General features: G+C 46.1%; 2 protein-coding genes across 7 annotated transcripts in view; one reads left to right on the top strand and one right to left on the bottom strand.

Moving 5' to 3' along the window:
- Positions 1-15,424, top strand: part of LOC106750840 (tyrosine-protein phosphatase 10D) — a 33,555-nt gene extending 18,131 nt beyond the window's left edge. Inside the window, exons 4-22 of one of the 6 annotated variants that reach the window (XM_014631442.1) lie at positions 1,993-2,239; positions 3,059-3,334; positions 3,411-3,617; positions 4,632-4,985; positions 5,098-5,270; positions 5,404-5,767; positions 5,861-6,130; positions 6,239-6,547; positions 6,931-7,209; positions 7,835-8,244; positions 8,367-8,744; positions 10,026-10,221; positions 10,940-10,954; positions 11,109-11,277; positions 11,600-11,852; positions 11,941-12,198; positions 12,335-12,719; positions 13,203-13,292; positions 13,877-15,424. In XM_014631442.1, the coding sequence (XP_014486928.1) occupies positions 1,993-2,239; positions 3,059-3,334; positions 3,411-3,617; positions 4,632-4,985; positions 5,098-5,270; positions 5,404-5,767; positions 5,861-6,130; positions 6,239-6,547; positions 6,931-7,209; positions 7,835-8,244; positions 8,367-8,744; positions 10,026-10,221; positions 10,940-10,954; positions 11,109-11,277; positions 11,600-11,852; positions 11,941-12,198; positions 12,335-12,719; positions 13,203-13,264 (4,605 nt within the window). In that variant the 3' untranslated portion in view covers positions 13,265-13,292; positions 13,877-15,424. The remainder of the gene's footprint in view (positions 1-1,992; positions 2,240-3,058; positions 3,335-3,410; positions 3,618-4,631; positions 4,986-5,097; positions 5,271-5,403; positions 5,768-5,860; positions 6,131-6,238; positions 6,548-6,930; positions 7,210-7,834; positions 8,245-8,366; positions 8,745-10,025; positions 10,222-10,939; positions 10,955-11,108; positions 11,278-11,599; positions 11,853-11,940; positions 12,199-12,334; positions 12,720-13,202; positions 13,293-13,876) is intronic. The other 5 variants (XM_014631444.1, XM_014631446.1, XM_014631443.1 and 2 more) reach the window with 5 other exon arrangements.
- A 3,259-nt stretch (positions 15,425-18,683) lies between these two features.
- On the bottom strand, positions 18,684-20,989 carry LOC106750831. The gene is made up of 4 exons (XM_014631432.1): positions 20,933-20,989; positions 20,531-20,621; positions 19,360-19,583; positions 18,684-18,938 (listed from the first exon to the last, which is right to left on the bottom strand). Exons 1-4 carry the CDS (start codon positions 20,987-20,989, stop codon positions 18,684-18,686), a joined length of 627 nt encoding a protein of 208 aa, XP_014486918.1.
- Between the last annotated feature and the right edge of the window lie 4,421 nt (positions 20,990-25,410).

Below are 25,410 nucleotides of genomic sequence, written 5' to 3'. Positions count from 1 at the left end.
TCACCGTCTCGAGCGGATGTAGGAAGAGCGACTTTGCCGCTCGCACGTACGAATGAACGTCGTGTTAGCGAGCGAGGTTCACGCCGACGCTGCTCGAATTGCTCGGAATCGTCGAGCCGATTCTCGTTTGAAAATTCCCCTCCCCCCTCGGCGTAATTAAAATATCGCCGCGATCCGTTCCTACCCCGTGTCTCGGCGGCGCACACGGTGTGTACGCGCGAGATGGTGTTCATGCCTGATGTATTTGCTGTCCGTCGCAGAACGCGCGTGTTACACGTCACCGATGGTGTGTTACAGATCCGCCGGGCTGCTTCCGGCACGTCACGCACATACGCCGTCCGTAATTGATCAGAATTCGTAGCTACGTGAAGCTACAAGCGAGTACAACCCATCCCGAACGCAAATCGACGTGTCGTTCCGTTTCTCATTGATAACCGCTTCTCCGATCTCTCCGTCCTCCGTCTTCCTCGAGCCAAGACGTTCTCTGGATAGCCGCGAATCGGTCGATTCTCCGGTCCGATTCAGCAAGGTCTCGAGTGATGTCGCAACGTTGCGCGAAAAACTCGATAAGGTGACATATATTACAGAATAATACGATCGACGCGTCAAGCTGCAAACTTATCCGCACGCACTTCCACGGGCCGTTCTGAAGACATTCAGAGGACGCCTTTCGGATAAAGTGTGCGTATGCAAATTCGCGTGTTGTAAAAACCTGCGTGGACGTATGGGAATTTTTTACATCGACCGGTTTAACGACCGGATAATCGCCTCGCCGTAGATTCGCCGTCGTAGATGGAGAGGTAAATGAAAACGTTTGATGTAAGTGGCTGGCAAGTTAATAGCGAAATTTCGCGACGGAGAAAGCGAGAAGCGTCGAACGGAGGTCGTGAGCCTCGTTAAACGTTGCCCACGAAGTTAAGGTTGCTTCATATCGTGCGGATCGTACGCGAGGCGAGACATCGACGAGAGAGAGAGAATACATTCGTATCGTAGCGGAATCATTATCAGTACACCCCGCGATGAAATCCCCCGAGAACACTTGGCGAGTCGAGTCGCTCTCTAATAACGTCGGCATAAATATTAAAATCAACAGTCGATCGGTGAGGAAACACGCGGACCTTTGTCGGTGGCACAACAGATAAGACTCCGCTCGAGCTCTCCGATCCTCATCTCTCGAGCTTCACGAGTCTCTCTCGATCATCCTCGAGGACGCTGGAACCTTGAAATTCAAGATACGCCGCTGATTTATAACGGGTCCTCACCAACACGGATCCCCGCGGATCACAATATTGCGCGCGACCGTGGGAGCGGGCGCGCTCGCGCAAGTGCCGAGATGAATCTGAAATTCAACATTGTCGTCTGAAACAGTTAGGCGTACGCATATTCCCACGCGGCCGTGCACCTTAGCGTAAGAGGGCACCGTGCGATTCGATTCCAGATGCAAACATGCGGCCGGGCTCTCAACGCGCGCGGATCAGTTGATTAACCGACTTACCGCACGTGGGAGAGCGCGTACCTGTGAATTACTTGTCGGCATTCAACGGGGCGTATTCCAAGTCGAAGTCCCGACCTCACGTTAAACCTTTAATTCTCTAACACAGTGTGAGCTGAGGCAGCAAAACGGGCTCATTTTCGATTCTAATAATATCGCTCATTCCCACTTCGGGCCTGGTGATGTCTCAAATTTCCGTTTTCGCGTCATCCCAGCGTCGACGCAGCGTCTCGAGGTAGCGTTAAAATTAAATCTGCAGAATTGAAAGTTTACGAGAGGAGGTGAGACGGAAAATCGATTTTTATTCGTCCACAGGCTAATTAAGCAGACGCGAACTATTCTTAAGGGCGTCGAAGTAGCATCGAAATTCCGACTTGGGATATCGGACGCTCTCGACGTGTGAATTTTGCATTGCCGCGGATTGGATAATCACGAGCGAACGTTGATCCGTGCTAATTACCGTCAATTAACGTCACCGTTCCTGTGTGTTTCGTCTGTAGGTCACGTATTCGGCTGATCTCGCGATCGAGATACCAGGCAATCTCAGCCAGGATGGCTCCTGGTACCGTTTGGATTACAGCCCACCCGTCGGCTCGCCACCGCCGAACACCACTATAGCCGCTACCGAGATCGGTGATGTCATAAAGTTCAGGGACGGTCTGCCTGGGACAAAATACGAATATTGGTTGTACTACAGCAACAGCACTCTCCACGATTGGCTGACGTGGACAGCGTCGATCACGACACGTGTGTAGTCCACATCGCTGTTGAGCGATGATCGATTTATTTGAGATAGATTAGAGCAGAGTAAAATAGAATCCGCTGTACGTATATGTATTGTGAATAACATTCCGTATGATTAAGCAACATGCTCGAAACTACGGGTCAATTAATAGCGTTCTTTTCAGATGCGAGCGATATTTTCGAAAAAGTCTCCCAACGCTTTAGCATTCTTCGGCTATTCGAGTCGACACAACATCTTATCGTTCGAATACTTTCGCTTATTACACTTATCTCTTAACATTTTCAACATTTTTGGTAAATCTTAACATTTCAACATCGTAACATTTTTGGTAAATTCTTTAAACGACAGTTGAATATATAATCGGCCGCGTGCGATTGAAAGCTGCGACTGCTCATCCGGAAAAGAAATCGTCTCAAATCGATGATCGACGTTCTCATTTAATAGAAGATTTTGAGTTTCTTGAATTGAGCGCGGGTAACTCTTGCATCGACACGAATTTAACTCAAGTCAAGACTGAAAATCTTTCGAGATAATTTGAATATTCTTGCTTATGTATGGAGAATATCTATCATTGATTTGAGTATAATTCTTTTCCGTGCGATAAACCATCAACTAACAGTAACACAACGTCAGTGTCATAATTTCCCAGCTCGGCAACGTAAAAATGTGGGTATAACGCGTGCGTTATGTAAACAGTCGCATTGTCGAGCGGGAGGTGATAACATTGTTACGTGACTAATGGTTGGCGTTTATTGGGCGGTCGTCGATACGCGAGGGAAATTTTCACCGGAAGCCGTCGAAACGATTCTCCTCATCCCCAGCGCCCGACCCCCCTTCGAACTTGACGATCTCGGTGCGAAATGGGAAAACCGCGATCGTCTATTGGTCGCCTCCGGCGCAGGGGAATTATTCCGGTTTCCGGCTGCGGACGCAGAGCTTCAGCGACACCGGAAATCCGAAAACCAGCGTCATCCCCGTCGACTCGGTGCCCTACACTCTCCGGGATCTCACGCCCGGTGCCACGTACTCGCTCCAGCTCTTCACCGTGCTGGACGCCAAAGAAAGCGTCGCTTACACCAGCCGGAATTTCACCACGAGTATGTAAACCTCCAAGAGAGCGAGAAGTCGGGGACGCTTCTCGACACACCTCGTCTAACGTTGAGTCACTTGCAGAGCCGAACACCCCGGGCAAGTTCATCGTCTGGTTCCGAAACGAGACGACGCTGCTGGTGCTGTGGCAGCCGCCGTATCCCGCCGGGATTTACACGCATTACAAAGTCAGTATAGATCCACCGGACGCCATAGAATCCGTTCTCTACGTGGAGAAAGAAGGCGAGCCACCTGGTCCTGCGCAGGCAGCTTTCAAAGGACTCGTTCCAGGTCAGCCGTTTTGCCGCCGTGTTATTACCGCGCGCATAATGTCCAGCTAACGAACGCACGGCGAATGACGCCGAATTACGTTGCGTAAAGCGGGCCCGCATACATATATATATATATATATATATATATGTATATGCGAGTTACGGATAAATTATACGCGTATTGTATGCGTCGCGAAATACGTCAGCGCGTGCTAAGCGAAACCGAGATCAAACGCCGCTGGCGTTGTCGTTCTCGTTTTTTTTTCTAGCGGAACTGCTGCAGCCGGGATTGCCGGGGAGAAAGTATGCGTGCGTTACAAATAGAGCAATTCGCGAATCGCGAGACGAGCAAAAGCGGTCATTGTGATCTAACTTAATTCCCCTTCTCTCCCCCCCTCCCCCCCTGTCGTCGAACTCCGTTCCGTTTCCTACGTTCGACGTTGGACTTTCGATTCGGTCGGTTATACAAGTGCAACGGAATTCATTACTCGTTATCACAGCTCGGTATCTGCGGCGTTTCCTTCGAAAGCAGCAAGTAAGTTGTGCAATGAGAAAAAACCCGCCACGGTGCAAAAATCCATAATGAAACTACTTTGAGGCGGATAAGGCGGTCGGGCGAGCTTTCCTCGGTCGGTGCAGGAATGCCCGACACACCGAATATCGAGTCAAATTAGATTAGATTAGATCGGACCCAACCGTGGTGGGTTAACACCTTCGAGTAATGGTTTGTGAAATGCCTGAGTGAACAGGTGCGTAGCAACTAGCGGCCAGTGTCGTTGACGTTTCGAGGTAGAAAGAAATAGGAAAGTTCGCGGTAGCGCGGAAACATAAAATAAGACGAAGTCGGGGACAAGTGAAAAATCTAATCGCGCGTGCTTTGTGCCGAAAGAACTCGAGGGAGGTTTATAAAATACAGATGTGTCGGCGCAAAGTTGTAAAGAACACGACGAAAACGACGAAGAACCGGAATTCTCCGTAGGATCTGCCGCAACTAAATCCGCTTCGTCCCTTCAAGTCGGTCCTCCGATTACAGGAAGGGCCTACAACATTTCCGTGCAGACCGTCTCCGAGGATGAGACGTCCGCGCCCACCACCGCCCAATACCGCACGGTACCGTTACGTCCTCTCAACGTGACCTTCGACAAGTCCTCCGTGACGTCGACTTCCTTCCGCGTATTTTGGAACCCTCCGAACGGCACGTCCGAGTTCGACAAGTATCAAATATCGCTCGGTAGCAATCGCAGGCTGACGCCGGTCACGCGAAATCGAGACGACGAGAGCAGATGGGAGTTCAAAGACTTGGAGCCCGGCAAGACGTACCAGGTTGTCGTGAAGACGGTTTCTGGCAAGGTTACCAGCTGGCCCGCCAGCGGGGACGTTACTTTGAGTACGTGTCCACTTGACGCGATCTTCGCTCTCAATTTAGCACCATACTTCCGGAAAGTAGCGATGCTCGTGATTATTTATGACTCTATAATGATCCTTTCCCACGTCCGCAGAGCCGTTGCCTGTTCGCGACCTCAGGGCTGTGATCGATGAGAGGACCGGTATGGTGGAAGTTTCCTGGAGCCCGGAGAACTCCAGCACGCAAGACAGCTACAAGTTGCAATACCACGAGGTGGAAACAACGATCGGTGGCGACAGCAACACTTTGACCACCGATAAAACGAAGGTGAGCGTTTTCGGTAAATAACGATTCACCGAAATCGGCAGTGTCTCGCGCCGAGTGCACGCGTGACGGGCTGCGAGGTCGACCGTGTCACGCATATATATATATATATAAGACACGTTTGTTAAATCGATAGGTCACTCTGGAGGCTCTTTTGCCTGGGAGGAATTATTCCATCATAGTACAAGCGATCAGCAATAAGATCGAGTCGAACGAAACCGTTCTGTATCAAGCGACTCGGCCCGCCAGTCCTATAATCGAGGATCTGAAACCGATCGAGAAGGGCTTGAACATCTCCTGGAAGAGCGACGTCAATTCCAAGCAGGAGAAATTCGAGGTGACCCACAACAGGAACGACACCGGAGAAAGCGCCACCACCCTCACTACGGAGTCGCACATTGTCTTGGAAGATCTTTATCCCGGCGCGGCGTACGAGGTCAAGGTCTTCGCCATTAGTCATGGACTCCGAAGCGAGCCGCACGACTATCTACAAGCCGTCTGTGAGTGCTAATTGTCAATCCTTCCGGTGCATTATCTCCCGTTATCTGACACCTGCCTCGCGCGTTCGCTTGATTTATCGACGTATTTAACAGTGCCCCATCCACCGAAGAATCTCAGCATCGAGAAGGTCACGAGCAATACCATCGTCGTGCATTGGGAGGCGCCGACCGACTCGATATTCACCGAATACTCCATCAAGTATCGCACGGAGGACGATCCCAGGTGGGTGAAGCTGCCCAGCGTTCGCGACACGGAGGCGGAAGTGGCGGACATGACACCGGGCGAGAGGTACACCATACAGGTGAACACCGTCAGCTACGGCGTCGAGAGTCTGTATCCGTTGCAAGTGAACCACACAGTCAGTAAGTGTATCGTCGATTTATCACCCGGCGATTATTCGAATTAGCCAGAGCTACGATCGGCGATTTATCATCCGAAACTCGTATTCTAAAGAGTTCTCTCGTCATCAGGACCCAATCCGGTTCTGAACATCACGCCGATCATCGACTCCACCAACGTGACTCTCGAGTGGCCGCGGCCGGAAGGCCGCATCGAGGTCTACGTCATAAGATGGTGGCCGGTGGAGAACTCGGAAGACTCCAGGACGAAGAACGTCAGCGGGAGTAACGACGTGTCCGGCGTCAATTTCGAGGAGAACGCTGTGCACACCGAGAAAGTTCTGGTGGGTGACCTGATGCCCGGAGTGGAATACTTCTTCGTCGTCTACACGGTCTCCTACGATTTGGTCAGCGACATCAGTAATCTGACTACAAGGACGAGTGAGTACAACCGGGTTTGTTCGCGTTATCAGCGATAACGTGGAGGGGCGGGAGGGGGGATCTCGTTATCCGCGCTATCCATTACGTTTCGCTGTTTGACAGTTCACTAACGAATTTCGCCTGAGCATGAGTGCTAACAAATACACGTGATACATCCACAAGTTCTTATCTTCCGGTCACTAATCTCCGTCCGGTTCTCGTCGTGTGTTTGCTTCTATTATATCATATTTCTCTCTTTCTCTCTCTTTCTCTTTCTGTCTCTCTATCTAACATCTCAATGCATTGCCGGGCTAGGCGATTTCGTTCGATGGCTGACGGGCGTAAGGAAATGTCGGTAGGTCCAGTCGTAACTTGGCAAACAAACACGAAACTTTGAAATTTAGTGCCGCTGATCCAGTCCGAGGTGGTCGTAGTGGTCGATCGCGATCAACCGGGCTCCTTGACGTTGATATACACGCCGACGCCGATTCAGTCATCGAGGTTCGATCTCTACCGGTTCAGGATTAGCGATGCGAATAATACCACGGAAGAGCGCAAGGTGGAGGACACCGACACCAAGGTGACATTTGTCGGATTAACACCTGGCAAACTGTACAACGTGACCGTGTGGACAGTAAGCGATAATGTGGAGAGCAGACCTCTCCTGCGGCAGGACAGACTCTGTGAGTATTCACGTTGGCGTTGCGAGAATCAGGAGCGATAATTCTTTCTATAGGCGCTCGCCTCGCGATTTTGTCGGTGAACACGTGTGAACCGGTGTGTCCGCTTCGTTCGAAGTCCCTCGAAATCAGAGGTTTGAGTCTTGAGTGTGAATCACATTTGTGTGCATTAAACGTAACGTACTAAAGGACCGTACGAATTATCTCGCAGAGATAATCCACTCAATTGTGTGGATCATTGTGTATTCTTGAAATATCGCCTGTATATATTATTTATCTTATGATGTAACATCGCGATGTTATCGCAACTTCACACACACACACACACACACACACACACACAAAGTACAAGTGTGGTACTTGTGGAAAGATCGCAGTGAGGAATTAAATGAAAATGATGTCTTCGAGGAAATATATACGTCGTGTGTCATACGTGCCGACAATATTTCGATGCAATACCCGTCGTTTCTCCAATACTTATATGTATATGTTATTGTCGTGTTGTTACCTATTTGTATTAACAATGATCTCTCTCGATTTTCACGCTCAATCGTTTTCTCAATAGTACACGTTGTATACGCCGCATTATCGCTATCTCTGCTAGCTCGAAGATAAATGTGATTTTTAGATCCCGAACCGATCACTGCGATTCATGCTAGCGAGATAAATGATACGAAGATCACTTTGACTTGGGATGTGCCGCACGGAGAGTACGATGCCTTCGAAGTGCAGTACATAAACACGGAAGGCAACTACATACAAAATTTAACCTCGGTTAACGTGATCACCATTTTTGATCTCAAGCCGCATAGAAATTATACGTTCACGTTGGTTGTACGTTCGGGCACAGAATCCTCTTACTTGAGGGTCTCGAATCCGCTCAGCGCCAGTTTCACCACGAGGGAGTCCTATCCAGGAAGAGTGGAGAAGTTCCAGCCCACCGACATCCAGCCGAGTGACATCAGCTTCGTGTGGTCGCTGCCAAGCCAGGAACAAAATGGCATCATCAGGAAGTTCAGCATCACGTATGGACTAGAAGTGAGTTTTCTTCCTATAGAAATCGATTTGTTTTACAAACCGCAGGCAATGCTATTTCGATTCATTTCTCCGCGTTGTATCGCGCACTTTGAATTACACGGATATCCTTGTGGTTCCATCAGGGTTCGACCCACACGCAGATGCAGGATTTCAAGCCGAGCGAATTCCGCGGGGTCATCAAGTCTCTCATACCGGGCAAAACCTACATCTTCCGGATCCAAGCGGAGACGAGGATCGGCTTCGGTCTTGAGGCGATCTGGAGGCAGAAAATGCCGATATTAGCGCCGCCGAAACCGCCGACGCAGGTGGTGCCAACCGAGGTTTGCAGGAGCAGCACGACCATTCAAATTCGATTCAGGAAGAATTACTTCAGCGAGCAGAACGGAGCGGTCACGTCGTACACTGTCGTTGTCGCGGAGGACGACAGCAAGAATGCTTCGGGGTTGGAAATGCCGAGTTGGAGGGATGTCCAGGCCTACAGTATTTGGCCGCCTTATCAGGTGATGTCTATTATACAGTATTCATTATACAGCAATTAACATACAATATTTATTAATTCGTTATTTATCACGCAGTAATACTAAATGCACTAATTTATACGTAACTGTAGGTCATATTTGAAAAATGAGAGATTTCGATATGTGCAACTATAGGAAATGAGAAACTTGAATATAATTGCAGGATAGGTTTCCGCGAAATTAGAAATTTAGATATCCGGATAAAGAGTTTCATATTGCTTTCCGGAACGAACGATCACCGGCAAATCTCACGTATGTTGCGTAAAAAGAAGCTTACGAGACAGGCGCGATATTAAACTCCAGCAGTGGTTGAACGAATACGCGTGCAGCTTCCTCCTTGCGACGATCAGTAACGCCAATTTGAACCCGGCGCACTGAGTGCGCCGAAAGGCTAGGCAGCGGGACAGACCGTTTAAGATAATTGATTCAGTAAATTATTCCATGCGGCTCGTTAACTTGCTAGATCACGAACGCTCTTCGCTCGTAAAACGACGCGTCATTACGTAGATCCGCGATCACGCATAAACGCCCGCGGGCCGCGATCAACGTATTACGCGCCGAGCTGCCGAGCTGTAGGCCGAAGGATACGCATAATCTAGTTGCGATCTAGTGCTGCGAAAGCGAAGATGTGAACACTTCGGAAAGTTCAATCGCGAGAAGGTTCCCCAGGATTTCTCAGTCGCGCGTCCGAGTTTCAAAATTTGCCGGAGAACGGCGTCGAGGAACTTGAAACTCATGCGAGTTTCCAAACGTGTTGTACAATTTTTCGCATCTCCGATAACGTACGGACGGATCTCCAGTGTTGCATCGGGCCTTTATCTAATAACGCGCGTAATATCGCGAAATGATCACGAAGGAGCGATGTATGGTATTGATTACGTAATGTATTTCGGAACATAGGTGCGGGATATTTCGTCACCGATATCAACGGGCGGATTGTTCGGCGGATATCATGTTGAACTAATTGGCTCAGTTTCCTGCCGGCGATCCTTCGGGTGATATCATCGGTGATGTTAATGTTAACGAGCCGCATGAAGTAAACACTGCGCAACAAATACAAAAATATCATTTATCGTGTGCGGAGTGCCGGGAAAATTGTCGTGAATCGAAGTTTCGACGATGGATCTTTTGAATAATATAATTTCGAAAGTCGGGAAAATATTCACGCAGGTGCCCATCGCGATGATATTCGCACGCTTTCTATACGTGATTACTTGGAGAGGAACGAAAAAAACAGTTGTTTTGTACGATAAAAAATTTTAGGTGATGGAGCCGTATTACCCCTTCAAAAACGGATCCGTGGAGGACTTCACGATCGGGTCTGAGAATTGCGACAACAAAAAGATCGGTTATTGCAACGGACCGTTGAAGTCAGGGTCTACCTATCGGGTGAAGGTGCGCGCGTTCACGGCGCCGGATAAATTCACGGACACCAGCTACAGCTTCCCCATTCAAACAGGTGAGAGCGATCGCGTGAAATGTCTCAAGACGCAACGAGAGTCGCATGTCCGTCCCCGGCTTAACGCATCCGAATTCTCTTTCGTTACGGTTGCGAATGAAAAGAGTCTAAGGCTCGTATTAATAGACGTATTACTTAAAACTCATCTCGAGTGAGATATTCAGACTTCAACTTAGGCCCGTATTAATAGTTGTCACTTGAAACTCGTCTCATGTAAGATGCTCGGACTTGGATTCGAAGTTGGATCGGAGATTTCCACTTGAATGACATATTTGACATATTATATTTGCGAACACTGTTAAACTGATAAAACTTGCATCCAATTCTGAATTCAGGTCCGAGTGTCTCATCTGAGACAAATTTCACGTGACAACTATTAATACCGGCTTTAGAATTAAATGCAAGTGGGGATTTTTCAGTTGAATCATGATTACAAATCTAACGTCACGTGTATCGTAGAATTCAACTAAGAAGCTCAGTGTCCAACTTTGTATTCGGATTCGAACATCCCATATGTTCAAGTTTCGAGTGACGACTGTTAACGCGGGCCCGAGCAACGTAACTTTGGCAAATATATACATAGTTGATCGGAACAAATAACTTCGAGCAACACCGACCACGTGTCAGGTGCGACGTGAGATTCTAGAGGCACACTGCGCATGTAGTGAAAGCCTCGCTAAATTCATGCCTCGTTATTTCGTGTACATGTCTGCCCAAGGATTGCTGCTGGCAGGTAAGACCTCGCAATTGAGAGTTCAAAGTCTTATCTACGTCCGCGAGATACGTATCTATCGCTTTGAAGAACATGCCTGTGTAATCAACGTGATCGCTCCGATATCCGATGCTCATTGTATAATGACTCAAAATTCGCCGTGCGTGTCGAACAGATAAGGACAACACGGCCATCATAGTCGGTGTCGTCGTCGCCATAGCGGTGCTGCTGGGCCTCCTAGGCATCGGACTGTTTGTGAGAAGAAGAAGAAGTCAGGGCCGCAAGACGACAGAAACCAGGGCGACTGACAATCTGTCGTTGCCTGATAGCGTCATTGAGACCAGGTGACCGGCGTTTCAGTTTTCGAATTGAGATCGTAACGGTCATTATTATTTATGGAATAATTGCCGTGTGCGCACTAAGAGAAATCCCACGAAAATTATAACCATTTCCGGCTCTCGACTTGATCCTTTTCTTCTCTTAACCCAAAAATAATAACAACGATAAACGACTTTTTTTTCAGTAAATTTTCCTTCACGATTTCCTCGACTTTCAATTTGCACCTTCGCCGAGAATAATTTTCCGGCTTGATTTTCTTTTCGAAACGAGACTTATATAACTGCAATCGGAGAGTAATACAGCGTGGTAATTATTGGCATGCTTCAGCCGGCCTATCAAAGTCGAGGACTTTGCCGAGCACTATCGCACCATGTCAGCGGACTCTGACTTCCGGTTTTCGGAAGAATTCGAGGAGCTGAAGCACGTCGGGAGGGACCAGCCGTGTACCGCGGCTGACTTGCCCTGCAACAGGCCGAAGAATCGCTTCACGAATATTCTCCCGTACGACCACAGTAGATTTAAGCTCCAACCTGTCGACGATGAAGAAGGCTCCGATTACATCAACGCCAATTACGTTCCGGTATGTAGAATTTGCCTTCCATAAGAATAGCCGAATATGGAAATCTACTGATGAACGTGTAATCTGACATGTTTTTGCGATGTCACAGGGTCACAATTCGCCACGGGAGTTTATCGTGACTCAAGGCCCGTTGCATTCGACTCGAGACGACTTCTGGCGGATGGTATGGGAGAGCAACAGCAGAGCGATCGTAATGCTGACTAGGTGTATCGAGAAGGGAAGAGAAAAGTGTGACCATTACTGGCCGATGGACACTTTACCTGTGTATTATGGTGATATTTGCGTCACGATACTGAACGAGACGCATTATCCGGATTGGAGTATCACGGAATTCATGTTATGCCGAGTAAGTGGTTGCACGGTCTTCCTGTCACGCTCAATTCCAGCCGACGTTGTTTGTCAGAACAGTTTCGTCAGATTGCACTTGAATGTCGGCCCGGTTTTTTCATCCTTCTGTTGAGATCTGATGTTCCTTGCGGCAGGGCGACGTAAAGAGAGTAATCCAGCACTTCCATTTCACTACCTGGCCGGACTTTGGCGTCCCTAGTCCACCCCAAACCCTGGCTAGGTTCGTGCGAGCGTTCAGGGAACGAGTCAGGCCCGATCAGAGGCCCATAGTCGTCCATTGCAGCGCTGGTGTGGGTCGCAGCGGCACCTTCATCACTCTCGATAGAATATTGCAGCAGATATTGGTATCGAAGTACGTCGACATCTTCGGGATCGTCTGGGCGATGAGAAAGGAGCGGGTCTGGATGGTCCAGACGGAGCAACAGTACATCTGCATCCACCAATGCCTCTTGGCCGTCTTGGAGGGCCAAGATACTACTGGACCACCGCGAGAGATACATGACAATCAGGGATTCGAAGGTACGTTCAGACAGACAATAATAATGCTGTCGGAGAAAAAAAGACCTTGAGTTAATTGAAAGCGGTTGCGGGACGAGTTGGTTAATCAGTGACACGAAGTGTGGCTTAGACAATCACCGCGCAATCCCGATAGGTAATTGAAGCACTAGCTGTTGAAGAATTGAAAAGTTGACAAAGAGTTGATCGTAGTGCATGTATTGGCGGAAGTCTCGATGGAAAATATGCAATTCGTCACATGTTCCCTCGTCAGTGAAAAAACAAATGGTATGTTTTATAAAACTCGAAGAAACAGTGTGATATATAAAGAGAACGATTCGATTAGCGATGGTGGCGGTATGGTTGTGGGCGGTTGTTAGAAGCACGCGTTACTTGGTCCCACGTTTGACGACGATAGCTGGCCCTCTTTTGTAAAACGGTGTCACTTCCTTTCACCCGGTAACTCACACCTTCCTCTCTGCAATCTTTTGCGACCTTTGTATTCAGGCAAGAATCGAAGCTCGGTCGAAAACACTAAGAGTCCCGCCGAGGATGAGAAGGAAAGGTGACCCTCAAACAGTGACTCCTGCGTCGACGGTAATTTCGCTGGTCGCTTTTCTTCTTCCCTGCATGAGAATGAACGTCACAGAAATTATACGACGCATCTGTGCATTAATCTGTGTGTATGTGCTGTGCATGTGTGAGGACAATATACGCGTGATTGACTAAACATCAGTAACGTTCAGCAACGGAAATGCCTGTCCGCACGCATCTTGATTATTTCATAATTTTCAATCGAAACGTTTGAAGGAATAACTGCATCGGCCAAGATTCATCGATCACCAAATAGATTCGTTTGCAACGAACTTTTATCTAATTTCGCTTGATACAATTAATAGTTCGACATATCGTTTTGATAAGACCCGAATGTATACATAATCTTTTCATAACTATTTTCTTTTTAATTAACACTACGCTGTGTGTAGAATACACACATTTTTTTCCGTCAGATATATATCGTACAGAGCAAAACCAAACGGCTTCTTTAATGATACCAATTTATCAGCAATTACAAAAAAACTTGCAATGTGGCTTGCATCGAGCATGGATTGCAATGTGTAAGACAAATGGGACAGCTTAGGCGTTACGAATCGTCTCTGACTTAATCCGTTGCTTTACAGATGACGAAGGGATAGCCGAGTCGGGGATGTGATGGTTCGGACGCTGGTTAGGAATAACGAATGACGATAACGGCAGACGACGATGGATCTCGCCTTTCCCAAAGGTGCTTGAGTCCCCTGGATTCTTCAAGTTCCCTTGGAAGGGAAACACTAGCCGGAAAAATTGCGATTCAATTGTCGGATGAAGGGAGGAGCGTACGAGATAACGGTGATAATACGGGGATTAGTCGGATCGCGCGTGCGAAGCGAAGATCAATGGGAGAAATCGGCGGTTTGAGGTCGGGAAGAGTAACGTTACGCCTGTGGAGCAACGAGCGAGCGCATATTTTATATTCTTTTAACGTCTACATATCGAAGAGAAGCGTGTTCAATCCGTGTAATACATATAAATATACATATAATATAGCGTCTCACGCGGCCGTGATAATTATATCAGAAATGTGTAAAAAGTGGGACTCTGCAGGGAGACGATAACTCGAGAAGACGATATCAAATTGAATACGCTGCCACTAGTATGGGGGATTACGAATCAAACGAGCGCGATGTCTCGCGTTGTGTATTGTATCAGTGTGTGACTCATGTATACATATCTATACATATATACATACATACATATATCTACTTGGTAGGTAGCAGTTTCCGGGGGAGCTGATAAAAGCGCGCAATGTTGTTGGTAAATGTAAGTCTATCTCATATCGTATCTCGTAAGTGCAAGGTCGCATATTCCACTGGTTGTGTCGCGATGGGGCCTCGGACCACGTCGCATCCGCAATGAGTCTGTCGCGAATGAGTCTTTGATAAGATCATTTCGAGTGGATCGAATTATCTAGACGTAACATTACAAACTGGTGTTCTTGGTTCCTGCCGATGCGCGCAGATACTTCTCTGAGATCACCACCAATAACACTCTGTTCATATTCCGCGTTTCGGAACAGACGGAAAAGAAGCTACGTTGCCGTAATCGTTTGTCCTTTCTATTACTCTTTTGTCTTTTCTTATCAAAATTGAAGCAGTCCTCCCATCGGATGATACTTAAGAGCGATCCGTTGCGAAAGTGAGGCACAATGACCCCCCCCTCCCCGATGATCGCGCCGGTTGAGTTATTGTTCGGAGTGGCAAACCGTCCGTCCAAGAGCCGTGTTAGACGTGCTAGATGATGATGATTTAATAAGTAAATAACATTAACGAGCGAATTGTAAACGAATTACCTAGAAATGAAAATCGGAGGGATGAGCGGGCGTGGTTGTAGACGGAGCTTTTAATCGATCCTTCTTTCTGAGATGGGCGAAACAATGTCAGTGGGAACAAGAAACTCGCATTTTCGTAGAAGCCATATCACTTTTGAAGGGAATCACAGTACGTATGTATATGTGCGTATGCGTATAGGTGTGGTGCGTGCGTGTATGTGGTTGATCGATAATCGATCGGAGCCGTCACGGAGCGATATGCTAACCCCTATCATCGTTACATACGTTACATGGTCGCCGTAGAGGAATAATGTGTCTTCAATTATTTGCAGAAATAAAGTAACAGGATCGTTGACACACACACACATTTTTATACACTGTGCAGTAGATATAAACAACTATTCGGACGATTTTGATTTCTCAGTTTTAGATGATGCTAGATAATAGATGACGACCTAGGTAACGCTCTTGATTTCGTAATTTCAAGTATCTCCTCGACCATCTGCAAGACGAATTGAGGAATAGGATTGTCACTTTTACAGTATTCAGTGTGTTTTTCTTGCGGTGATATACAAATATATGTACTTAATTTTATACTCAGCGCGTCGTGGAATGTAATTGGTTACACATGCTGTAGATAAACTTTCGTAATTAAGATTAATTGAATCCCCCCCCCCCCGTCGGATTCTTCAAAGTGATAAAATTATAAACAAAAGGAAATCGTGTTCATCAATGTTGTTGTATTTTTGGACGAGCATTTACATCGATCGCATCATGCGTCGCAGATAATCGATTCTCTTCTTCTTCTTTGCGAAGGCTAAATTTGTTCGGCGGACGATATTGAATTTCCAATATAATTTCGTTAATTGATACTTGTAACTTCGATCTCGCAGTTTCGCATAATATTGTTCACAATCCAAGTTTTGGCACGCACCTAAATGCCTGTTGTTGAAATAATTCGACGATCGATGATTCCTCGCAATACTCAGACTAACGTTCGTTCGATGACAAATTTTGCGATCGTACTTTTATACTGCAAAAGCGGTCGTACGGTGTAAAAATTATCGAAGCATCTCGTTTACGAGCGAGATACAAATTTACACGTTGATTCGTACTGCGACTTTTCATTTTTATAGGTGTATTTTAAGATACATGTACCGAATACGAGGTTGTATTTTATTTAATTCGAAGATAATATCGTCGTTATGGGATACGTATCGATAAGTGTCGTACGCGAACAATTTGCTATCTTGTACAATTTCTCAACGCCGTAACATGACGTTGCGATACGACTTGGTTGAATGGAACATTATACATATATACATAATTAGAATCTTATATATTAAGAGCCAAGCCTTATAAATATTATCTATTTTATTATCGATTACTCCTTTTTTTTTCTTAATCTTAATTACAACTATCGTTTGCAATATTGTCACTAATGTCACACTAATGTCGAAAATTGTCATCTATGCTATTTAATAGGACTAAAATCTTTCGCAGCAATGTAGTCGTGATTCGGACGCGTTGGCTGCATCATCAGTAGTTTAAGAACGCATTTCTGCGTTTCTCTCTAAAAGTGGAGATAGATAATTCACTGTACAACGAGAAATGTAATTCTCTCTCCTGCGTTTAGACACATACGGAGGAAGCTATACGTCTACTTCAACTTTCAGAAAATCAAGTAGCTTTCTGTGCAATCATGATCGCTGTTATACATTGTTAAGGGAGGAATGGTGAAAGTGAGAAAGAGAGAGATAGAGGTATCGCTTGTTAAATTTTAATTTAAGGACGAAGTCACGTCGAGGAAGGAAAGTGCGTGGATTGAACTCCAAATCCGCGGAACTTAGCTTAGAGCGCTCGGATTGTTTTGTATTACTTTATTCTGTGATAATCACGATCATCGATCAAGGACGAGGAACAAAAGACCGGTCGGGCACAAACGCGGCAGGTCTTCCAGAACGGATTAATGAGAAAATCGATTTTTACCGCTGCATCGCCTGCGTTAATTCGTGATTCGTACGAGTTGGTCGTTGCCGTTGAAACAACCTTCGAAGTCCAGAAAAATCGCAAAACGAGATGTTGAGACGTGTATCACGCGTCGAAGCGTATGTCTGCGGTGCGATATTGTACATAATTTTACATTAAGGTTTTACGTCGGGGTTATTCGCAAACCTTCGCCCTCAGGAGCGATTCTTCGCGAAGCACAACGGCGAAACTGCGAAAGGAAGAGTTTCGTTCGACCTGTATATCGACTGCGAGGTGCTGTCAAACGGCGGAAGGTCGCATACGGTTGCGTCGGCAAAAGTGACACGCTTATACGTGGCTTATATTTGCCTTGTGAAATTCAAATTGAACTCAATCTGAAAGTAAAAGCGACAAGAAATTGCTGCTTCTGCCAAGTTTCGCCGCTGTTTTTCACAAAGAATCCACGTTTACGGACACAAGCGCACGCTCTGCGTATATATATACATATATATATATATATATAGTTTTAACCTATATATATATATATATATATATATATATATAGGTTAAAACTATATATATATATATAGGTTAAAACTTTTGTAAATATATTTTATACCGGCTGCGAGGACAGTCCGATATACGTGAGGACAGTTTTACGAATCAAGAATCTCGTACTATACCTTGGATGCGATTCGCAAACTCGTTCGATCATCTCTGTCACATAATGTCGTAATACGTATTAGTACAGAATGAACATTTGTACAGCGTGAAAAGAAGCATGTAGGGGCACAGGTTGCCCCGTAATATCACATACAAATATACAGGAAACAGAGGAAACAGAGAGAGAGAGAGAGAGAGAAAGAGAGGGGGACACGCTTGTATAATAAACGTGGCTCTTCCAATATAATCGTTATCTCTTCATTACGTCCTCCTTAACCATCTCGGCGAAACAACATGCTCAATAAATCGACGAAACGTAAATGAAATCGAATGGGAAAGATTTTATTAGTAAAGCACATCTAATTTTTCACTGGTCGCCTCGATATAATTAACTATTCTGATCGACGCGCAATTTCTAATTACGTTTTAAACAGGTCGGAAAATGTTCCCTTTAATTTTAACAGTAATAGAGAGTTATAGAGGATCAATAAGAATATTCCAGTTTGGGTGTTTCGTCGGCCAATGTTTCAGACTTGGGCAACACCGGTGGATCGTCGGTCTTCGATTTCAACGGCGCTTTTGCTGATAACGCAGACTCGTGTTTGCCCCGTTTCTGTGATTTTGCCTCAGTTGCAGCAGTTTTATTCACGGAGCGACCTGCAGTTGAAAGGAAATTATCCAATTCGTTTCCCTTTTTCACGGATGCAGTCAGCATCGTAATTATAAGATTAAGTAAACAAACTGCTTATGTCAATAAGCAGTTTAAGCGGTTTGCAGTCTCCCCGGTATCTTTGTGGCATCAAAGAAATGGCAACGCTAATACAGATATTGCGATACAATATTTCCCCAACGAAAGGATCGGGGGATCTTCAAAAGAAAGTATCATTTAGTCCGTACTCTCGAGGAATCTCGTTGCTCCCGAGATGCCTCGATAGCAGGACGTGGACGCTTACTGATAAAGGGCCGCAAGGACAAGTTTCTTTGAATCTTTACTTTCCTCTCAGTTGGCTGAGCATTCTGGAGAGAATTCCACGCGCGGTGTCCTCCGCGGACTTATCGATAACCCCATTGTCCTCATTATGAGGATGCCTACGTAGTATACGACTCAGCGACCCCGCCCGAGGACGAACAAAAAGTTTCTTGGGCGAGCCGTCTTTGTCGACGAGCTTAAGTATCCTTCCTAAAGAGTTTGTCTTTTCTTTCCTTGATGGCTCTTCGTCATAATTATCGACGCTTGTCACATTCTGAATAAAAGAGCCGAGAGCGTTAAATGCGCGCAAAAGTCGTTAAAACTTACCGCCTCCCGTCGTATTCGCGCGCAGTGTGTGATCAAAATCGCGACTCCAAAATCGAGAGAGCGTGCGTTTAAGTTTCGAAAGCACGGCCGACCGACTTCATTAATCGCGCATCGAGACACCGGTCGATCGATTTCACGTTACGGTGGCCAACGATGGAGGAATTTCGACATACGTAAGCTGAAACCGCGCCGATATATGTACGAAGGCAGCCGAGAGACCGCGTTACGTTCTCGCCGCGCCACCGACACTCTCAGGATTCAAACTTCCTTCATATATCATGAGCTTTTCTCACCGGAGCGCCGGTGTGTACCCTCAGAAGCCCTTTACGTTTGCCGAACACGACGCTTCGAATATCCGAATCACTTACGGCATCCAAGGCGGATCCTCCCACGACGGGCGTGCGCGTCTTAAATATCTTCCCCATTCTGCCTAACGTGACACTCTTCAGCCTCCTGACGTCCTGCCTAACGGCTTCGGTCCTCGACATCGTTCGGGTTAATTTCGGCGATCCCCCTGATCCTGACGGGACGGCTTGCTGAGTACCGGCAGAATCCGTCGTCGTTTCGGGGATGATAGGCGTTGTTATGACGGCTATTATACATGGCGATTGTTACATCGGTCATGCGGGGCGCCGTGAGGAATCGCACAGATGATGTCGCTGTCAACACACTGTCAACCGATTGCGCTTCATCAGGCTTCAAAAAGCATACGGTCTCGTCAATGGCGCGCGGAGATGAACGATTCCGAGAGATTCGGCAGATTTTATGCTGACGTAGGAAATCGATCTCGAGATAAGTTAGCGTAATCTCAACGATCGTCGAGGCAGGTGTAAATCTATCCCGATCGGTTGGCAGTGTGTTAAATCGGGGCGCGTGCGGGATGCGCATCGTCGGCGACACGTAAACGTTCAATCCGATACGCGAGGTCGACGCAACGCGGAGGATCCCTTTTTATTAGCCGGTCTTCGCAAATAACTGCCCTACCCGTAACTCGCGATCGGGCGCACCGATTCATAACCGGTTCCGCCCGTGGCACGGTGCTCGCGGCCGACGGGTGATTTCAGCGATTGAAAGGCGATTCGCGAGCGGAAAACGGGTGCATTAATCTAAACGACGGTGGATTTGCGAAACGACGTGGATCAAACGAAAGTAATCTCGTTTGTCATCGCGCTCGGAGCTACGAGCCGCGTGAAATTACACTCGCACGGCCATAGACGGGACACGCTTTAGATCGTGAAGGTGCGCAGATGTTGCGGCAAGATAAATCACAGAATAACTCCCGGCCGGAGTTTCGCAACTTCGACGACGGGAAAGCGGAAATTTAAAAACGGAATCTCATTTTTTTCCAGCTAACATCTCTCCGTTCTCTCCTTGAGAAACTTCGCTGTATCCTTCATCGCTGCGGAACAACGAGAAGTGAATAACAAAGTGCGAACGATCGATCGATGTGAATGTTACGATTCCAGTTAAAAACGTGATTTCGCCTCGGGTGAGCGAACAGACACACGGTGTGCGTAAGGGACGATTTAATTGACTCACTCTGTGATGTTCCAGGTCCAGAGTCGTTAATTACTTCCCGCTTAGCCGACGTTCCGTCCCGCTCCTCGCGACGGATGTTGCCAGCAACAATCTGTCACGGGTATATTTGCTTCGATGAACTTTGTTCTCATTCTCGGATCCTGGACGGATTTCTATTCTGGACGCGCATCGAACGCGAGACATACCTTTCTGATTCTCAAGCTGAAACTATGTTACACGTGACGCTTGTGTCAAGGGAGAAAGAACGAGAGAACTTAGAATTGAAAGGGCATATTTAGCGTTCGTTTAGAATAGGACTCCTGACACACTCGTTGAACGATCGTTAATCGGCGAATCGAGCGATTGCAGCGATTCGACGCGATCAAAATACACGGTCGAATAAGCGGGAGCGGTGCGACTAACTTGCTCCTGCGAGTGATGGCTCCTGGAAGTCCCCGCATCCGGCTCATTCATCTGCATCGCGTGTCCGGGAGGAGTTTTCAGTCGTCTCTCTTCAACGTAATCCCTCGATTTCTGCGCGAGTCCCGAATGAACGCGAACGTCAACTCGTACATGGCAACGGTTTTTGGTCCGACGTTAGCGGCGGTTCTGTTGGCGCGAGAACTGCGTAACAATGCTGTATCGATCGTCGCGATTCTTTGTTCCGACGCGAAGACACGGTTTGAACGGCGAAAATGTCTCATTTCCATCAAAAAGCGTTCCGTCATGGGGCTTGAGCGGGCATTTCTATCTTGACTTTTTGCGAACCGGCGCGGGTAACTTATCGAATTTCAATCAGATGAAAGAACACGGCCAGTATGCAGACGCTATTACGACTATCAGATGGCAGATCCAGTTTACGAGTCACCGTAACGATACCTTTTGCTCTCCGGGGACGAGGTCTTCGGTAATGTCGCGTTGAACGAGCGGATAGTTTCGAAAGTACTCGGTCTGAAATTTTGGTTCTACATCGAACTCTTTTCGGAAAGAACCGATGGAGAATCGCGATGTGTGACGTTATGCAAGGTATTGTTGCTATTTTGATGCCGCAAGTAGAGAAGAGCTGCCTTATGCATTACCAGTTACCGAAATCGCATCTCATCATTCTTGTTTCTATGATTATTGAATATAAGCGCGATCTAGTGGTAAATATATGTAAAATAAATGGGCAATGAAATACATAACGGAAACTTCAACAGATTGTATTGTGGTTTCTATGTGAGATAAACATCTTAAAAATATCTAGAATTTTAGCAACACTTGAAAATTAATAACATTAAAAAAAATTAGTAATATTTAACAAATACCTAAAGTGATACGACTTTAGTCACTTCCTTATTTACTGCTTTTTTTACAGGCATAACTCAAAAACAAAAACGAAAATATGGAGATACGTTTTTGTCTTCATTGAAGAATATTAAATATTCTACATTTCTAACTAATCTGTTCAAAAGATATTTTTTTATTTAAATTCCGTTGCAATAAAATCACTTCGTTCCTATAATATTTGTTTTTTTTTCGCTTCCATTTTGTCATTCTACGTCGAACGTTTTTTTTATAGTCCAATCTATAGAGAAGAGCTTATGAAACAGCGCTGTTTGTCTCTATTAAAATTGTCAACTGGATCACTTGCAATCCCAGCGAGACTACAATATTCACCACGGGATAGATCGGGCTGCAGCAGTTTCATATATATATATATATATATATATATTTATTTATTTATTTATTTATCATTAATATATAATATAAATAAATAACCTGCACAGGATTTCATATTCAATTAATTCCTATATCTATAATAACGAGTGAAATTTTAACGATTTTTCACAAATAAAAATTTTCATATTTTTCTTGAAAAAACACCTATTTCAAAGTTACTTAATACGCAATTATTCTATCTGTTGCCTTCGTATCGTGGTTGCTCCGTTATTTTGTTGCTGAAAAAATTTGCACGCGAACGCGCAAATTTATAAAATTCAAATTCGCGTCGATCGAGATTAATCGCGATTTAATGAAAAAAAGAAATACTTTGTTCTTTCCATAGAACAAAGAATATCTCTCACCTTGTCCCTTGGGAATCAAGTTCTCGAAGCTGGGGCAAATTTCACACGAAACGTGTTCGCGAGAAACAAGAGGCCTCCGTCCGAATTTCCGCCTTTATATTCACGTACGCGTGTACAGTATTACGTATTTACTCCTGAGAATCATAACCGGGCCGTCCGAAAAAATCCGGAGTTTCATTTAAGGGGGAGACCCTTAGGCGTCCCCTTAGGTGAGATTAACCCGGAGTGATTAATTGGATCGTAAAGTAATTCCACCTCGCTCCTCTCTGGCGCGACACCGACCTATCGTCGGTGAACGTCCGATGTAATTCGTCGAGTTTGCGATTCTGAATGAACAAATTTTCGGACGCTCGTAAATTATTTCATAGGAAGACCCGTCCAGCCCTTTATCGGTCAACCTCTTTCTCTCTCACAGACACACATACACACACACCCTTTCTCACTCTCTCGCTTCGTTCGATTCATCGACTAGATAAATGCAACGCTTATGAGGCGAAATGACCTTTAACCTTCTTGTGTTAAAACGACTTCTTGAGTTAAAACGACTTATTTTCTACTAATACACATCAATCATCGTTGCATAGATATGATTAAATAACAGCTGCTCGTATTGAAATTTAACGGTAAAAATACCTTTCTTTTTCCGAAGTGATCTATTTTCACTAATAAATTCCGAGTTGAATGCTTGCACCAACATCAAATACAAGCGTGATAAATCCGCCTCAGAAACGTGAATAGAATACTCTGTTGTAAACCTGTTCCATCATTCCGGAACTTTCAGCATTCCTTCTTCTCTCTCTCTCTCTCTGTCTGCCTAAGACGGCGCGTGACGCACGACGTCGTAATACGTGACGCTTCATGTCGTAACATCGACTGCTCTACGGTGTAACATGTGGCGGAATAATTTATGGAATCGCGAGTGTTGACTCGTGCAGCGCAAAAGCGGATAATATGTTGCAGGTGAGGAAGCTCGCGCCCGCGCGCTTCTTCCTCAGACTCGCATTCCGTGCCGAGGTTAATTAATTTTCGCGTGGATTTTGTATTATTGAGCGCACGCGTAGGTAAGCAGTTCATTGATTAGGCAATACTCGTGAATGGTTAATTAATAACGAACTGATCCGTCTAAATTATCCGCTCGTTAATCTTCCCGCTGGTGTGCGCGCATCTCGCGTATTCTATAAATTATAATCGTTCTTTTTCCTCTCTTTCTTTTTCCCCCACACATACATACACACACACACACACACACACACATACCGTCTTGTGAGCGCGTAAATGTCGAGGTAGACGTTCACACAGATTAGATTGGCAAGTTTTAATGGACCGTGAGCGATGGCCTTATTTAGATGTAAGAAATAGGAATGCAAAGAATAAGAGGGTACAAGGGATAGTCCACCTGAGCCTCTCGTCTAACAATACAGACGGGAAGACCGTCAAAGGGATCTGTCGTTATTCGTTCGGCGCACGACACGCCATCTGATTGCCACATTTCGATTTCCTGCGAGAACATCGTGCGTATGTCCTGTAAACTCGAGAGGCTGACTGACGCGTGAAAAAGCAGGAAATATTTGGCGACCGTGATGATGATGATCGATACGTGTAGCGGTGTTTTCCCGAACATCCATGACGAGACACCAAATTTCGACCGAGAAATAACCGTATTCTCATTTAATCGTGTCGATTATAATATAATATAATAATAATTATTAATACAAGATATAATAATAATGATTACCGCGTAGAAATCGTAACGAGGATGCAAAATCTTCATCGCTGGAAGAGCGTCCGTGTTTGTTTGCTCCCTTCTACTTTGTCTCCCTTTCTCAAGTCGAAATGCCCGATGCTCGCGTTCGCGTAATTCCGTACGACACTTCGGAAGTTCGGTCGCGGCGCGACGCGGAATTCCCAGCGAGCCAAGAAAATTGCGCGCAGTTTCCACCTGAGCGCCGCGCCGCAGATGGGGCGAGTGGAGTTTTTTTCAGGTGACAGGAGGCGCGTATCCGGCCGGCAGGGAAAATACGCCATGAACCAGCGGCACCGTTTGAATGTTTCGACGAAATTTGCATATATTTCGTGTACCGCTGACATTTCAATCGAGGTGGCACCGCGGAATATTTTAATATGAACATTCTTTGATATCGGGAGCAATTTTGCGCGCAATTTGGATGGCCGTATATTTATACGGAATATAAAATGGGTTCCGTCTGGATTATTCATTCCGCGCGCATAATTCGGAGTCACGTAGGGCGATTGAATATACCCCGGGAGATGTTAACAAGAATAACATAATTCGAGGTTTTTAATTAAGTGCGGGGAAGATTAAGGGTCAAGGCGACGAAAAGGTAATCCGCATGAGAAATTTTCGCCGTAAGGTGAGATGTAACCGCGATATTAATCGTCTCGTGTATACACGCGCACGCACACAGCGTGAATAGTTTAAATATAATGCCCTAACACGTATCTCGGCACGGTTATTTGAATGTATAATTCCGCGACGACACGGAACACGTCGAACTTAAATGTCGGAACTTACCGCCTCTGGTACAGCCGAACTTTGCAAAGTATACCGTCGCGTCGTGTTCCCGCGCGCGGTACGCAGTGACATTTACAAACCAAATCGGTAATCAGCAGCGGGAACTTGCAACGGGACGGTCGCTAAATATTTCTCACAGAAATTCCAGTAACGAGCGTTTATAATCGAAAACTCGATTTTCCACCGCGCCGCGACACGGCTGTGCGTTTATTTTGCAACGTAATCCCAGCAACGACCAGTCGCTGTTTCGCATATAGGAAACACACGATCGGACTAGGAGTAGTATTATTCGACACGATCCC

This window comes from Dinoponera quadriceps, unplaced genomic scaffold, assembly GCF_001313825.1.
Source record: "Dinoponera quadriceps isolate SergipeBrazil2010 unplaced genomic scaffold, ASM131382v1 scaffold6593, whole genome shotgun sequence".
NCBI lineage: Eukaryota > Metazoa > Arthropoda > Insecta > Hymenoptera > Formicidae > Dinoponera > Dinoponera quadriceps.
This window is presented reverse-complemented; position numbering and strand designations above follow the sequence as displayed.

Excerpts from the sequence above, each read along its gene's own strand:
- LOC106750831 (XM_014631432.1), bottom strand. The coding sequence starts at position 20,989 with ATGCAGATGAATGAGCCGGATGCGGGGACTTCCAGGAGCCATCACTCG. Across the intron at positions 20,622-20,932 it reads GCCATCACTCGCAGGAGCAA|ATTGTTGCTGGCAACATCCG; the intron begins GTTAGTCGCACC and ends TACCCGTGACAG. Across the intron at positions 18,939-19,359 it reads GAGGATCCGCCTTGGATGCC|AATGTGACAAGCGTCGATAA; the intron begins GTAAGTGATTCG and ends TCTTTTATTCAG.